The sequence below is a fragment of the Wolffia australiana genome, chromosome 4, assembly GCF_029677425.1.
Source record: "Wolffia australiana isolate 7733 chromosome 4, ASM2967742v1".
In the NCBI taxonomy this organism is placed as follows: domain Eukaryota; kingdom Viridiplantae; phylum Streptophyta; class Magnoliopsida; order Alismatales; family Araceae; genus Wolffia; species Wolffia australiana.
In genome coordinates, this window is record NC_135838.1 from 22,570,599 (window position 1) to 22,586,414 (window position 15,816).

Consider the following 15,816-nt stretch of genomic DNA (forward strand, 5'->3'; position numbering starts at 1 on the left):
GTGACATAAATAAATTCTTAAGTAATTTGACAACCCCCTTAAGTGCATGCTTGAATCATGCTTTATCGAGGGGCTTGGGTAGAGCATCCTCTATTTGCTCCTGGCTTGGAACTAATTTAACCTGCATATTGCCTTGTATAACGTGGTCACATGCAAAATGATATACTATTTGAATGTTTTTAGTACATCACAAAAAACATGATGTGTGGTTAAATATGTACAAGATGTGTTTTTAGTACATCACAAAAAACATGATTTGTGTAGGCCATGCCTGCCGAATCAGCATTGCTGAAAGTTTGATGTTGAGGTGGAAAGATGTGATGGAAGGCTAAGTTGGAATGACGCGTCCCTTCATCTTCACGCACTAAAAAAGGAAACAGAGGAAGATGAAATTCTAGAGATCAACAAGGAGATGCGAAATTTGAAAATATTAGAGAAAAAGTAGCAAATACCAGCGTATACCTTCCACAATGCATCCACTCAACTTGGTGCATGTTTTTTGATTTGGGCCATGCATGTCTTCCGATTATGGCCAACCTGGTGGCAAATAGAGCACGTCATCTGCACACCTTTCTTGGATAATCGTTGACCATTAACTACTTTCTCACTGGAGTCGATTCTTCTCTTTTGCTTGGGCCTTCCAAGTTATTTCTTGACTATAGGAGGGAATAGATAGTTCCCTTCAACTTCGGTCCATAAGCTCCTTCCATTTAATGGTCGGATACCATTTCGATATGCTCGCTTGTAGACATCTTTCTTCAACCAGTCAGTGACAAAACTGACAGGGTCCTGCTTCATCCAGTGAATGCAAGTAATAGCATGGGAGCATGGAATACCCCTTATATTCCAATATCTACAACTACAGGACCTTGAACGTATATCAACCACAAATCTGTTTCCGAAGTCCGTGACTTCGAATTGAAACTCTCCCGCGTGTCTAAGGCTACATGTCCTGAACTTCAATTTGTTACCTTCCACCAACTTTCTTATCCGAGGGCATAATTGATCAATTGTATCAGAAGCTACCTCCCTTTTCTTAACTATCCTCTGCATGATAGTACTTCTAATATCTTCAAGTATGTCTATGGTAGGTTCTGACCTATACTGTAAGATATAACTATTGAAGCACTCACAAACATTATTATCAATCACCTCGCATTTTGGCGTCTCACTGATGTAAGCCATGCAAAACTTCTTGACGCCTATATTACGAAAGTCTTGAGCCGCTTGTGGTTTCAATGTGGTCATCTGTTGCATGATCCGTTGGAAATCTTGATGAGTCGTGCACTTCACCGCGTTCCAAAATAACATCCTCAATGTCCCTGTTGAATGTCCCTTCTTCTTCCAATTTGCATAAACATGTCTGGCGCAATTCCTATGCTCCGCATGTGGTAACAGATACGCCACTGCATTCTCGAGCCCCTACACAATGTGAGAAACCATCAGAATATTAGTTGTACATTATGCAATGAGACTTCAAAGAATTATAATGTAACAATACTGTGCACGAGTTATGTAAATACCTTCTGTTGATCGCTCATAATTGTCCAACCATTACTGACCTGAATTCCTAAATCTCCCATTAGCAGTTAAATAAACCAAGTCCAAGAAGCTTGATTCTCCCCTTCAACCACTGCCAAGGCAATAGGGTACATTTGATTATTCCCATCCTTGCCCACAGCACAAAGCAATTGACCTCTCATTTCGGTCTTCAAAAAACATCCATCCAAACAAATGACTCTTCTACAACCTTCAAGGAAACCTCTTGCTAGTGAATCAAAGAATATATAGAGTCTCTTAAACCTAACCAAAGAATCCAGAGTCTCTCTCTCAAGCACCAAGTCGAACATACTACCACTGTAAACCTTCTTTAACTCAGCAATATAAGAAGGATGCAAGTGATAATGGTCAATCAAGGAACCTCGAAGCGTCTTGCGCGCCGCATATCTAGCTCTATAACAAGTATGCTTCGAAACTGTGATTCCAAACTGTTCGTTTATTTCTCGCATTATATCTACCACCTGCCAGTTCATATTCATTCGAAACCGCTCTAAGAAGTGGTTTGCAATCCAATGGTAATCGGCTTGTCTATTCCTCGGATCCCTACTGCACGTATGATTATCATTTAGTGTCTTGACAACAAAGTGCTCCTTCCTACTATCCCAACTAGCATATATCCTCCACGGGCAATCTTTGTTACAAATCACTTCCATTTTTTGCTCACCAGACTTCAAAATTTTAATGTTGAACCCATTCCATATAGCATGGTTCTTCACAGCTGTCCTAAATTGAGAGGGCGATACAAATTGTTCGCCGACTCGAAATTTAATATCCTCAAAGGGGCATCTTTGATTATACGTTGCACCATTGTCTACGTTCCTTCTATTCTCCCCCTCATCATCAGTTAAGATGTCCTCATCCGAATCAGCATACTCACTATTTCTCTGACCGTCAGTAAATCCATCATTCCATTCCTCACTTGAGTATCCACTGAGCTCACTTGAATACGTGTCACATTCTTCGTATTCTCCACATGGATTATATTCAGAATCACCATCACTATCAGAAACAGCCCTTTTAAATAACAATGGACAATAGTAAGGTGTAATGATTTTCCAAAAGCATCCAGAACTTATATGCACAAATACAAACAAGATCAAACGGAGTATGACATGGTGCATGGAGTTGGAGATGAATGGACCATATTAATAGGATCTTGAATATCCAAGCAAAAAATTTTCGGTGCTTAAACACAGAATAGAAACATAGATCCTAAACTCAACTTACAAAAGTCATTTGAAATTTAAAGTAGGATTGAATCAACTTTTAAGAACAAGAGGAATGGCGAAGCAAATGAAAGAATTCAAAAAAATGAGGAATTTTGATCAGAGCGCATGAAAGGAAATTCTTAGGAAAAACATTGTGAGGGAAATTTGAACGATACTCAGAGGTAACAGCGCCTATCTTAAAGAAATTAAATAAACAATTCGCAATATGATTTGTAATAATTCCATGGGCAGTGAAGAATCCTTCCAGACTGGAATATTCAGCTTTTAATGTCAAAAGTGACAAAAAGGGATGGATTTTCTGAAAAAAATATTCCACTATGGAATATGAATTGAGTGTGCAAAATATAAAATTAAGAAATTTCAAAAGTGACAAAAAGAATGGATTTTCGGCTTTAATGTCAAACAAAGGCATAAATGGAAAAAAATCCTGAGCAAGAAATTTGATTCAACTCAATAACAACAGAGATTAAAGTCTTGAAAAATCGGGTGAAAAATAGTATTCGACTATGGAATATAAATTGAGTGAGGAAAGGCCTTACCTTTCCATGTCCTGAATCAAATGGGGAGCTCCCCAACTCAACCCACCCATCTCCATTACTCGCTGGATGATACTGGCAGCACTCCTGATCAAACGTCAATAAGAAAACCGGGAAAAAATAAACGTTAAAAGTCCGGCAATAAGACGAATTCCCAAGCATCTCTGCGCGAACGCGACGGAAATCGAATATATCAAACAAAATTTCTTCAATCTCAAAGCGAAATCGGTAAATTTCGGGGGGAAAAAAGCCCAAATCGGAGGGATTTTGAGAAGAGGGATCCAACGCTTCGCCTTGAATCGACGGATGAACTCACCTAAGATCGAGAGGAGATGGAGAGGGGTTAGAGATGGGCGGCGCTGTCGAAGGGTTGAAAGGGGCACCGCCTCGCGATGGCTGCGATCATCAACAGAGGGCTCCTCAGGAGTAGGAAGAAGTAGGAAGACGACGAGCTCCCTCAAGCGGCGTTAGGCGGTCGGAATCTTCCGGCGCCTTCTTCTTGCGCCTGCGTCTGCGTCGGAGAGGAGGTCGAGGCAGCGCCTTCTTCCGTTCAAATTCTTCACTCTCCTTCGTGCTATTTCCTTCTCTTCTCCCACTCAAACGCGTCTCTCTCTCTCCCCCCCTTCCCTTTAAGTAATCTCAAAGTGGCTATCCCGGTGATGACATGGATATCCACCTGGCAGCCAGGTGGATTCCACCTGGCCATGATTCCACCTGGCAGGCGACGTGGAGATCCATGATGTCACCGGGATAGCCACTTTTCAATATCATGAGTTGGGGATATACTGTGCGAAAAAAAAGTTAAGGGTAGATCTCAGATTTTCGTAACAGTTTGGGATGTACTGTGCTATTATCCCTTTTTTAGTCTAATATTTGACAGTGATGACCTAGACTGGAACTCCCCGCCAGAAGAGATGCTTGTTCGAACGGCAAAGATGGCGATTCCGCCATGGCGATCCCTTCTCTACTCTGTTTCTCGCTGCCCTTGCAAGCTCCTCCCGCCGCGATCGGCCTCTTCGGCGACGTTCATCTCTTCCGCCGACTCCTCCGACGAAGACGAGAGCATTGTCTACAAGAAGCACCGTTCATGTAGCCCGCCGCCCTCATTTCCGGCGAGCAAGCTTCCTGTCGATTCTTGTAGCCTGATCGGAACCGTGGCTGGTCCGATCCGGCGTTGCGCTTGCAAGTCGGACAATATCGGCGCGTACACTTTTCTGGAAGTGCGAGATGCCTTAACACCGTTCCGGTAATCATTTGAGATCCTTTTTTTTCTTTCTGAAAGCTTTAATTTGGCATTTAGCAGTATTGGATCTTCAATTGAATTCATTCTGTTCCTTCTCCGTTTCATAATTGTCCGTCGTTTTACAGGATCATGGTGATGGTATGGGGCGATCTCGCCGAAGTGTCTTTGAAATTTTTGAAACCGAATGACGCTATTTATGTTTCCGGGAGCTTGTCCTCTTACGAAAAGCCCAGTTCCAGTGGAGATCTACGAATCAAGTACCAGGTTAGCTCACGGATACCCTATTGCTAATCAACTTTGCATGAACGATCGGGATAAGAAACACCTCCAACGACTTGTATAAAAAAATTAAACTCTATGCATATTCGTTCCTGTGCAACGTTCTTTGATACTGTCAATAGATGATATTCTGATGAAATCTGTGCAGATAATAGCAAAAGAACTGAACTTCGTTGATCTTCAAGGTAGAAACCCATCGGATCAGCAGGATGTGGGGGCAGGTAAATGATTGTGAGATGACAATTTATCATCAGAAAGTCTTCGAATTTGATATCAAAATCATGAATAATCATCATAAGCTTGCATTGCTTCGATAGGAGAGCAAGATTCAATAGAAGATAAGAAAGAAGAGGAGAGGAGAGAAAGGCTGTGGTTATGGCAGATTTTCTTCTCCAGCCCACATGAATGGTGGGATAACCGGCGAAACAAGAGAAACACTCGCTGCCCAGATTTCAAGCACAAGCACACTGGCGAGGCTTTATGGGTCAGCCCCAGGGATCCCCACTGGGTTGCAAGGCAGCTCGAGCTGTTTGACCAGCGTAGGAGCAACGTGGACAAGCCTCAAGCCCGACACGTGTCTCGCTTTCTTTGATCCTCAACGCAGGTTTGGTTTTTGTTTGTATCTGAATTGACTTCTGCTACCTTAAGTGGAACCTCAGTAGCTTCCTATGAAAATAAAATTTCCAGGAATAGAGAACAGAAATAGTTAACAGGAAATGATTTTTGGCAGAAGGTTCTGAGGTTCTGTCATGATTTTACTGCGTTCAATGAATCTGAAATTGAATTGACTTTAATTGCAACAGAACCTCATCCTCCTGTAGCAAAAAAATTCTCTTTCCGTGTGGCAAAAAATTACAAGTTTTACGCTGAAATTGATGAACAGTGCACAAAAAATAATTTTGAGCAGAAGGTTCTAGGGTTAATCTGATTTGACTTTTTAACTGATTTGCATCAGCTCAGCGCCCTTTAAGTAAACTAAACAGAAAAAAGGTTTTTTTTTTTTGAACCATAACAAGGGATGAACACCCAACGAATCGGTGAACCTCCCGCAGAAAGAAAAGAGGTATTGGAAGATTCTGAGATTTTATCGTGAATTTATCGCAAAAAATGAATCTGAATTGAGTTTCTTACGGATAAGCATCACTCACTTCAGAACCTTCTGCTAATTACTTGCAACAGCAGAGTCAGAGCTGCGCTCCTAAAACTCAACGCCAGCATCTCAATTGTGTCTTGTTCTCGATTTAAACTCTTGATCAAAAGCAAGAAAAAGTCAACATATCTAGTCAGATTCAGAGGACAGCTCAGGATGGGGGTCCAGCTCTGCAGTCATGGTTGCCATCGCTTCTGCAAGCTCCTCCGCTTCGCCTCTGGCAATCCCCCACTCGGCAAGGATCCCGGCTCCACTGCCAGCAAACCCGAGGCGGCGCAGATCATCGCACCGCCGCCGCAAAAATGGGAGAATGGCCGCAGTGGAGCGCAGCCTCGCTGCCATGGGGATGGAGCTCGCCTCGTTAAAGAACGACGGAAACGGCAGAGGAACCGGAAGTGGGCAAAGGGCAAGTGCAAGATGGGAGAATCTTGCTGATCCGTAGCTTTCGTATTCCTTCTGGATCAAGCTCTCCACCTCATGCAAGTTCGGTCGCCGGCCTTCCAAATGAAAAACAACCAAGAATAAAGTCGGTAAAGATTTAAAGAAATTTTTAAATGAGAGCACCTGAAATGAGAGCACCCTGGATGACTAGGGACTCCACTGCTCGGGGGTCGTCAATGCCTGCGGCTGTTTCTGGGGTCAACGGGTGAAGGTTGCTAAGGAGGGGCCCTGGACGCAGCAGAAAGTTGTCATATATAGTATAAAAGAGAGGGTTTCCTACGAAGAAAATCAAATCCAACAGACCTTCAAGCCCGGGAGCCGGTAGAGCCCCATCCAAGATGATGACCTTGTTCCTCCAGCTTTGACCAGATAGCATCTGCACCAGCTGGCCCAGATCAATGGCCCCGATGACATCGCAGGAGTTTGATGCCGGCCCGGGCGGCTCCATCCGAAGGGGGAGCCCGATGGAGTGGATGGAGGCTGCGTAGACTGCGCTGGTGTGGAAAGGCTTCGCATCGTCTACTCCAAGGAAGGCTGCCGCTTTGCCTTTAAAACAATTGGCCTTTCAGTTAACAAGAGCAAGATCATGATTAGTGGGGGCCAAAAGGAATTTACTTGAACTGAGAGAAGGTAAGCCGATGGGCACTGTCAGGCTGGAGAGACCAGAGAGCATAGAGAATGAAACAGCATCATGAAGAGATCTCTTGACCAACTCTGCCCTCGTGACGGGCTTCCTTTCAGTGTTTCTTGCTGAGAAGAGAAGGACCGGATTATTCGGATACTCATCTGCAATGTGCTCTAAGAGATCTGCAGCCACACCGGAAAATCCTCCGCTATCATCAGCCACACATTGGATACCCTATTCATGATGAACAGGTATTTTCAATAATAGATCTCAAAAAAGATGTAAACAATAACAGAAAATTCAACAATACCTGCATGTGATCACATTCTTCGACAAAAAAACGCAGCCGGTCAATGATATCGTCTGCCTCCGGGGTGTTGCTGGTAAGAAGTTGCTTGCCAGCGCCGTAGTTGTTGAATTGCTGAACAGTGCCCCAAGAAGCATGCAACTCGTGTAGGGATCGATGATGATAATGGGCTTTGGAAAAATCAGTCCAATAGTGCACACTGTTCTCCAGGTTTTCTGTCACTTGTTTGTCTTCCATGACCGAACTTTCTCCTTTTCCCGACGCATAACTTGAAGTACCCTCTTCGCATAGTCTTTGCAAGAAAAGATTCTTCTTGTGAGGTTGTGCAACAACTTTTGAGACTTCTCCCGTCCTATCATATGTAAGCAAGGGTGCTAAGCATAGGTATCTCAAAATGTGATTCAACCAAAACTCTTTCCCACATCTTTTCACTACAAAAGAGGTGCCAGAAGTGTTCTTTTTTGTCAATTAAATAATGATTTGATAATCAAGATGATGTGCTACTCCCCCAGGAAGCACCATTCAATAGGTTTATGGAAATTGATAGTCCAGACCACTGAAGTCCCACCGTCAATATGATATGATACGACAGCGAGTTTATGCGAAGAAGGCCCACTCCTAAAGCGCAGAACCAGCCCACAACTGACTCTAATTAAGCCCCACTTTGATGGAGCCTGAGGCAGGAAATAACACTGTAAGCTCTCTACCTCTATCCCCTGATATCACCTCCCCCCCCCATTGGGTCATGACTCTTCCCTTCCCTTGTGCTTGTATGTTGATGTCGCCATTCCCCTGCCGACCCCGTGACTGTTTGTCGGCAATCCTTCGCCATCCCCTTGTCATTCCTGTTCTCTCTTCTCTACCCCGGGAACCTCTCCTATCTCTCGTCCCCTAACCCCTTCTGTTACATTGCTCAACCATTGGATAATGGGAACATTTCTTGGTTAAATTCGAAGATACACTAAGGACACAGATACGTCCCTAACAGAGGAATGTATCACAACACAACTATTTGCTTGCTTAATGCAAAAGCAGTAAGGCATCCTCAATAAAAGCACAATGACAAGAGTAATGAACAAAGATATGTGGTAGTCTAACCAGGTGACGATTTCCGACGGACGAGAGGATGGAATATCATAACTTGATAGATCTGCAGAAGATAGAGAACCAAGGGACCCTGCGATAGAAGAAAACAGAATTCAAATGCTGTAAAAATCTGTCAGTAATATGCACAATAAAAAAATTCCAAAAAGTAAGATTGGACCAAATAACTGGAAACTAATAAGTAGCGGATGCGATGGGAACCATTAAGTATGGCAAGATTAGGGATTAAATGTGATGTTAAGTAAAAGAAGTTGAAGGAAAAAATATTTCAGGGAAGCATTTGGTTCATGCCAACTCTTGCCTGGTTCTGAGGTGCAATCGCATATGATTTCCTCTGGCTGCTCGGCACCCTAAGTAGCTAAAAGCATTTCTGTCAAACACAACTGTTTTATATCCAAGATTTCTTGGTAGGCTATGAAATCTTATGCACTTACCTGTTTGGGATTGTGAAGTTGAGTTTTACATCGACTTGATATTCTCTATATTTTGTTTGGGTATCACAAACTCATTACTTGTATCATGATATGGGGATTAAACTTCAACAGCTGAATATATCCACTCTCTCTGGTTTATAATTTATTAGAATCTGTGGGGGTTTCCCATCCAATTTCCAGCAGTTCTCTTGCATCAAAAGACAAAACATCTCCTTTGAGATCCGTTATGTTCATTCCTGCGACTCAATGAACGTAAATGTACTTCCAAGACAGTTATCAATCAGTGAACAAGATTCAGTAGAAGGAAGAGATCAGACGAAATAAAGATGGAAGGATAGTTGGACACAATTGGTTGACTCCGCCTTCTGGTTGGCCTCACCTGCGACCAGCCTTCAGCCCCTCTCGACTGCCTCCTTGGGAATTTCCCCTAACAGACTTCTTGAATGCCTCAATCTCTTGCATCGCCTAGTATTTATATTGCAGTCAGACAAGTGTCCTACAGCTGGGGCGTGTGGGTGCCCCTTGGGATCTCATCTTTTACCCCTAATAAGATCCTCAGAAGGACCTTACCAAGATCTCCCTTTGAAGAACAGCCTTGACGCTTGCCTCACTGTGCAGGAGAAAAATCTGTCAGATAAAAATCTGTCAGAAGATTTTTGTGGGGCTCTAGGTACTTTTCTGCAGATCCTGTCAGCTTCTAGCATGACCTCCTTCTTGGGCCACCGGTTGCTAATGGGCCTCAGAATATGGGATTCTGGGTTACAGCACAGGAGTAGAACAAACAATGCGCTATCTACTCACTTGATTAGAAATGTCTGCAAGTGGGAATTTCGAAGGCTATGGTATTGTCGCCTAATTAGGATTTTCTGCAAGTAAACTTGTCCTGCTTCATATGGGTGGTCTGGATCCCTTTCCTTTTTTAGAACTTGATTCCTAAGCCATTCATTCTGGAGATCTAAATATGAGAAATGTATACATCCCCCCAAATCAGGATGCTTGAAAGGAAGTTAGTCGCTTATCCTGTGCCATATAGCATTCAATTGAAACTAATACTCTCACAACCCGCAGCCCACTTGCAGACACTTAACTACCAGACGCTCTGAAGAAATAATTTCCCCCTTTGATAGGAATATGTTACGAACCCTAGGGATCGTATCCATATAAATTACGATGGCTCCAAAGGCAATGCAATGGATATGAATTTCTAAAGTGCTGGTGGGGGAAAAAGGGGAGATCAATCCAACGGAAATCAAGCTGAAGAATGGTGCAACAATCATGAAGGCCGTATCATTTTTTAAAAAAATGAGGCCAGGAGATCACAGACGGGACCAAAGGGAGTGAGATGGGAAAAACAAATAAATTGGTAATCATAATGGGAGTGAGAAAACAGGAATTGTAAGAGGAAAAGACGAGAGCATTTCACTGACGCTTCTTAAATATTGATATAACTCCCTAATGAAGGGAGTTATATCAATATTTAAGAGGAACAATATCCTAAATGTAGAAAATACTAAAATGATCCCCCTTTTCTGACAAGCTTAACCTTTTCCTCAAGCTGTTTCGGCATTGTCAACCATTGCCTGATCAGAGCTTTATATTCATTCGTCATTTCATCATTATCCGTCCTGTCCCTGGATGTGTCTTCACATGAAGCATAGTATGTGGTGTAGATGTACTCATTGAGGGTGGAAGTACGCCAAAGAGCAGAGCGTCCGCAATGATGAATGAATACAAAACAAACGATTGTGAAGGGCATGGGCATTATAAGCACGAGAGGTGTCGTTTGCGTACACATAATTGTAGGGTTGAAGTATTCAAATATGCTGAGGGGTCGGCAATGGTACATCCTGCTCTTGTCTATCGCTGGAACACTTTCAATGAGATATATGGATTACGGCAGTGAGCTGGTGCAGAGTATCAAACAATGGGGACAGGGTACAGATCATCAAAAGTCCAATACCATATCTAGGCCCTTCTATCAGCCCATGGAGGCCCAAGCCCATGACTTGGGAAAAGTATAAATACAAGGAAAGAAAGCACCAAAGACATGAAGAAGTCATCGTGAGTTCCCTTTCCCTTGCTTCTCTTCTTCCTCCCTCTTGACCTTTCCTCCCTGTCCTCTCTCATCCGTTGCTGCAGATCTTCCATCAGCCATCAGACAGCTATGTCAGGAGTTACTGTTCAAAAGTATTAGAATTGAAGTTTTCAAGAGTCTGATCGTGACCAAGAATTACAGATACGATTGAAGATCGTTTCACCATGCCCCTCTTAAGAGACTCAAATGGACTGGTCAGAGGGTAGCCCAAAATAGTTGCCCTAGTCCCATTTAACCTATTGAAGCATACGGGGTGAAGGATGGCACCCAGGGTGTCCGAGATTTGATCTAAGCGATCTACTGTTGATCAGATACTCACTGATCAAGAAACTCAGTTCATAAGTGGCACAGCCAGTGATTGGATCGAGCACTGCCAATTGTTCATAGATGTGGATTGGGGTTGGGGATCCATGAGCCAGAGCTTGATCGGATTGACCCCCCCTCCATCCCCTAATCCCCACTAATGAATGCCTGAATGTGCTCGATCTGATCACACAAAGCTCCATCCGATCGATCAAAATGTCAATCAGAGAATGTCTGATCAAATTTGATTGGATTGGATTGAAACTCTGACCCCAAATTGGGATCCCCTGATTTGCCATATGGCATAAGCTGGTCCCACCAGAGAAAGGTACAGGTTTGCCATTTCAGGAGCTAGGAGTTTCCTCCTGCCTACCAATCCAGTTCAAGAAGCCATTTCCTGGAGGGGTCCGAGGCAAACATTCCATGGAGGGTTAAATGCTTCCCGAATGACAGCATCGGGTTGCTTAGCAAGCCCAGTTAGCTTCATGGAGACCTTATTGCAGTAAGGCAAGCATCAGCAATAAATCCTAGGTTATGACCCGGATCCTTGGCCAAACATTTAATGGAGACGATATCTACTTCGAGGCAAGGTTCACGGTAGACATAGGTAAGAATGGTGTGTCAGCAGGCGCTCTTCCCTTTCATTTACATGTTTATTCTGTCATTAAAAACTGTATTTCACTATATTGCGCAAGTACCTTAAGAGATCTGTCTAATTTGGATCCACCATATCGGGTCCACGTAGACCCAGTCGATGTAATCCAGTATAAGTACTGATTGGCTCCTCTTTATGAAGATAAGTCATATTTTTTAGTTGTATCCTCTCTCTCTTTGAGGCTGGGGTCACGACAGGTGGAGAAGACAACAGGGGGAAGAGGAGTTCTCCCTGTCGGTCATTCTACACATCAATCAGTGAGCAAAAAAGAGAGGTGGATGCAGTCGACACTTGGAATAGAACATCACCTATCATATTGGTAAGCGTTTGACCACTAGGCGAAGGTTTCTAAGGAAATAAAACTAGGATCAGGGGTCACATTGACTGAAGATCCAGATAACACATCCATTGCATCTGAAAAAACATGGAAGAAGCAGGTTAAATGTTGGGAGAAGAGGGCATACCACCCAGTACCAGAGAGGTAGATCTGACCTTTTAAGTCGAATGTAGAAAACATTGTAGCTGCTCCATTTCTTCCAGTCACGACTGATCCACTGCTACGCCTTGTAGGACCAGGAGAGGCAAAAGAACCAGGTGGCTCAAAAGGGAAATTCTCTGGCGGGAAAAGAACTATGTAGATCTGATGATGCAGTTGGCCATTCAGTTTATAGCAGATCTCTTTCCCTTTCATGTAATAATTGCAAAATAAGGGACCACTAGGTTTGACACCTTTTATACTGATAGCCAGTTCAGAGGAATAAGAGATGTAGGACTACGAGAATGAATCCTGGGCTTCAATACCCCTCTGATCGGAGATCGGTCACTATCTGAGTACTGCCAACAACGAGGCATTCTCCTCATGAACGGCCTTCAAGCTGCTTTCTTTAGACCAAACAATGGAGATGGCCTCTTTGAGTAAAAAGCTCCTTTTCTTACATCTTTGTTGACTGTAGTCGCCCTCATCTTTCAAATTGAGTTCCATGAAGAACTTAAACTGTAGCTTCAAGTTATAGTCAAGATCAACCGCGAGGACAGAGTGGAATAGACGGTAGATGAGTGAGTCACAAGGTCATAGATCAAAGATTCATTATTCATCTTGGAGTGACTTTCATGAGCTGCTTCCCAAATATCCCCTGCAGAATTAGGCGAGAAAAAGTTTCAATTACAGGTGGACTCATACTCTTCAGCAACCATCAATGTAAGCCACTCTCCTCTCTGTGACACTGATCGTAAGGGAGGTCAATAGGAGATGGCCCATCCTCAAGAAGGTTCTTTATCTGTCAACCTTTCAGAATGATCTGAATATATTTGCACCACCGGAGGAAATTTTCACCATTAATGAGTAAATGAGCCGGGGACCACGCATAATATCATCCAAAAAGTCGGTCCATAAGGATGGCTGGAAGTTGGGCAGATGGATCCAGACACGAAGGCGGTGACAATAAGTTGTATGTAGCACATTCCACATAGTTGACAACGAAGTCAGCCACAACGGCGCAATTAATCACACAAGGTAACCAGTCCAGAAGAGACTGAGAGAAGATAGCAACAGACTGCATGGCTTTAGACGCAAGATGGCTCACGACAACAATAGTTGTGATCGATCTCATGAGCTGCTAGCTGCTGGTTATTCGTGATGACACCAGCAACAAATTCACCCGCAAGGACACAGAACAAGGCTGGAAAAACAGAGTTCTATAGTCTGGCAATTATAGATGTGATTAGCGCAGAAAATTGCCATGACAAGACATCAACAATATCAGAGAATGTTTGCAAAAATTCGTCCATGAAGAAACTCGGAGGTGGAAATACAAGTGAATTGACTCACTCTGAAGCGCCAGTGGCTCTGATATCATGAAGAAACCCAGGAATTGAAAGACAAATGGGAGAATAACAGAGGATCAGACAGTGAAGAGAACAGGAAGGAAGAGAGATCAAACTCTGATTCCTTCCCTCAGTTCACCGTTGGGATTATAACAGCCATTATACAGGAAGGAGAGAGTAAATAAGTCACACAAAAGATGGTCAAGAGAAATAAAAAATTAAAGAAAGGAGAATACGAGACCAGAGTATCTTTCAACAAAACAGTTAAAGGGCCACGCGTTTCTCACACCCAAATAACATCATATTCCGCATGGCAACAAATACACAATTGAATCATGATAATTCGGTAAAGTGAAAAGAAAGGAAACGTGTGGAAAAGAACAAACCTTGAAATCCGATTGAAACTAAACGGGGAGTGTATGTTGGATATCCCTGCACATATTTTATGATATCAGAATATCAGGAAAAAACTTAATCAGGTATGATACGCTAGCTATCTTTAAAATGTTGGAAAATAATAAGTCAAAAGACCATTGCCGAATGAAAGAAAAATCTTCAACACGAGTCATACCAATTGCTACATGATAAAACCATCCATATTTATTGAACATAACTAACTAGTAAAGAGTCTAGCATACTAAATTTTCGAAAGAAAAAGCCGGAATCTTTTTAAAGACTGAGTGGGAGATTTTTTTCTTTTCTTATTATATTTCGCCAAGTTTAATTAATTGCTCAAGTCGGGCGACCTTCAAATGAATGATTAAAGTTCCTGAAGCCCTGACGCTGTGCTCCGATTTTTAATATCCATACAGCGATACTATTCAGGGAGAAATATCTGTATCAAGTTTATTGGCGATTTAATAAATTTTGGGATGCTGAAGACTAATTGAGAAAGTCATCAACGCCTTTCGAGATTATACGTAAAGTAGGTTTGAATACCATAGCACAGCTCCATCATACAGTTTTCCAACCTGAAAGTTAATAAGGCTAAAGGACTAAATTCTGACGAAAAAAAACGCCAAAGCTCTCAGCCCTTGACCCTATCTATATGCAACTCTAAAAATTAGATATAGCTTAACTAAGGACCTCAAAAACGATCTGGAGCAAATTATGCACCAAATTCGAAGATATGGCGACCACAAAAACTCACGCACTAATTTCCTGGCAAGAAAGTTTATGGTCGATAATGATTCGTTTGACAATCCAAAAAATATCCATGGAAAAATACCTGCCGCGTCTCCCCGTACCGATATATAGTATCCAAGTTCAGCGAAGGACTCTTAAAAACAGGATCCCCGTCGACTTCCTCGGCCAACCCAAGCAGCTCATCCTTCGAGAGGAAGAAAGACAACAGGTAAACGACTACATGCAGTTCAATCGCTACCTGACAGTCGCTTGAATCTTCGTCAGCCAAAATTTACCTGGAAGTTCCAGAAGTGAGAACCGATGAAATTCGAGAAGCAGCCGACTTGGAGCGTGACAATCTCCCTCATTTTCCACCAGACCTAGATACTGCCGCGACAATCGCTTCCTCCGCAACCAGACAATCAAATTCACTTGACACTAACTCATCAAAACACAAAGATCGAACGCTTCTCTACGTGCGATTAAAAACCCTACGTGACGAACAGTCCATGACACTCATTTCTGGAGAGGAAGAGGAAGAGGGAAAAAGGTTTAAATGTTTTTATTTACAGAAGTGTAAATATATATTTCCCAGATATGAGTGATTAGTAAGTCAAAAAAAGTATTCATCAACTTCACTTCTATCATTTCTGGAGAGGAAGAGGAAGAGGGAAAAAGGTTTAAATGTTTTTATTTACAGAATTTTAAATATACATTTCCCAGATATGAGTGACTAGTAAGTCAAAAAAAATATTCATCAACTTCACTTCTATCATTTCTGAAAGTATAGTTCCGGATCGTCCTGGACGTGGACGATGGACAGGACGGCGCAAATTTCATCCTGTCTCATGTCCTAAATTTTGCAGATTCGTCTAACCGTCCAGTCCGAGAATTCATCCCCGAACG

General features: G+C 42.7%; 3 protein-coding genes across 5 annotated transcripts; 1 reads left to right on the forward strand and 2 right to left on the reverse strand.

The window, feature by feature from the left end:
* Positions 1-213: 213 nt before the first annotated feature.
* On the reverse strand, positions 214-6,123 carry LOC144702426 (uncharacterized). Of its 3 annotated transcripts, none has more exons than XM_078574463.1 (4): positions 3,329-3,411; positions 1,524-1,633; positions 463-1,422; positions 214-364 (listed from the first exon to the last, which is right to left on the reverse strand). In XM_078574463.1, the coding sequence occupies exons 2-3, from the start codon at positions 1,581-1,583 to the stop codon at positions 646-648; spliced, it is 837 nt and encodes a 278-aa protein (XP_078430589.1). In that variant the 5' UTR covers positions 1,584-1,633; positions 3,329-3,411; the 3' UTR covers positions 214-364; positions 463-645. The 3 variants fall into 3 exon arrangements, with proteins under 3 accessions (XP_078430589.1, XP_078430587.1, XP_078430586.1); XM_078574460.1 differs by lacking the exon at positions 214-364 and adding an exon at positions 5,996-6,123 and having other exon boundaries at positions 1,291-1,422; positions 1,524-2,574; positions 3,329-3,412; XM_078574461.1 differs by lacking the exon at positions 3,329-3,411 and having other exon boundaries at positions 1,524-1,728.
* LOC144702427 (protein OSB1, mitochondrial-like) lies at positions 4,204-5,579 on the forward strand. Its single transcript, XM_078574464.1, has 4 exons — positions 4,204-4,571; positions 4,694-4,832; positions 4,996-5,068; positions 5,165-5,579. Exons 1-4 carry the CDS (start codon positions 4,240-4,242, stop codon positions 5,437-5,439), a joined length of 819 nt encoding a protein of 272 aa, XP_078430590.1. The 5' UTR covers positions 4,204-4,239; the 3' UTR covers positions 5,440-5,579.
* LOC144702425 (plasma membrane, autoregulation-binding site, misato segment II, myosin-like, tubulin/FtsZ protein) lies at positions 6,062-15,459 on the reverse strand. Its single transcript, XM_078574459.1, has 9 exons — positions 15,207-15,459; positions 15,014-15,115; positions 14,172-14,217; positions 8,469-8,547; positions 7,374-7,722; positions 7,054-7,297; positions 6,742-6,984; positions 6,562-6,666; positions 6,062-6,494 (listed from the first exon to the last, which is right to left on the reverse strand). The coding sequence occupies exons 1-9, from the start codon at positions 15,276-15,278 to the stop codon at positions 6,127-6,129; spliced, it is 1,608 nt and encodes a 535-aa protein (XP_078430585.1). The 5' UTR covers positions 15,279-15,459; the 3' UTR covers positions 6,062-6,126.
* Positions 15,460-15,816: the final 357 nt, after the last annotated feature.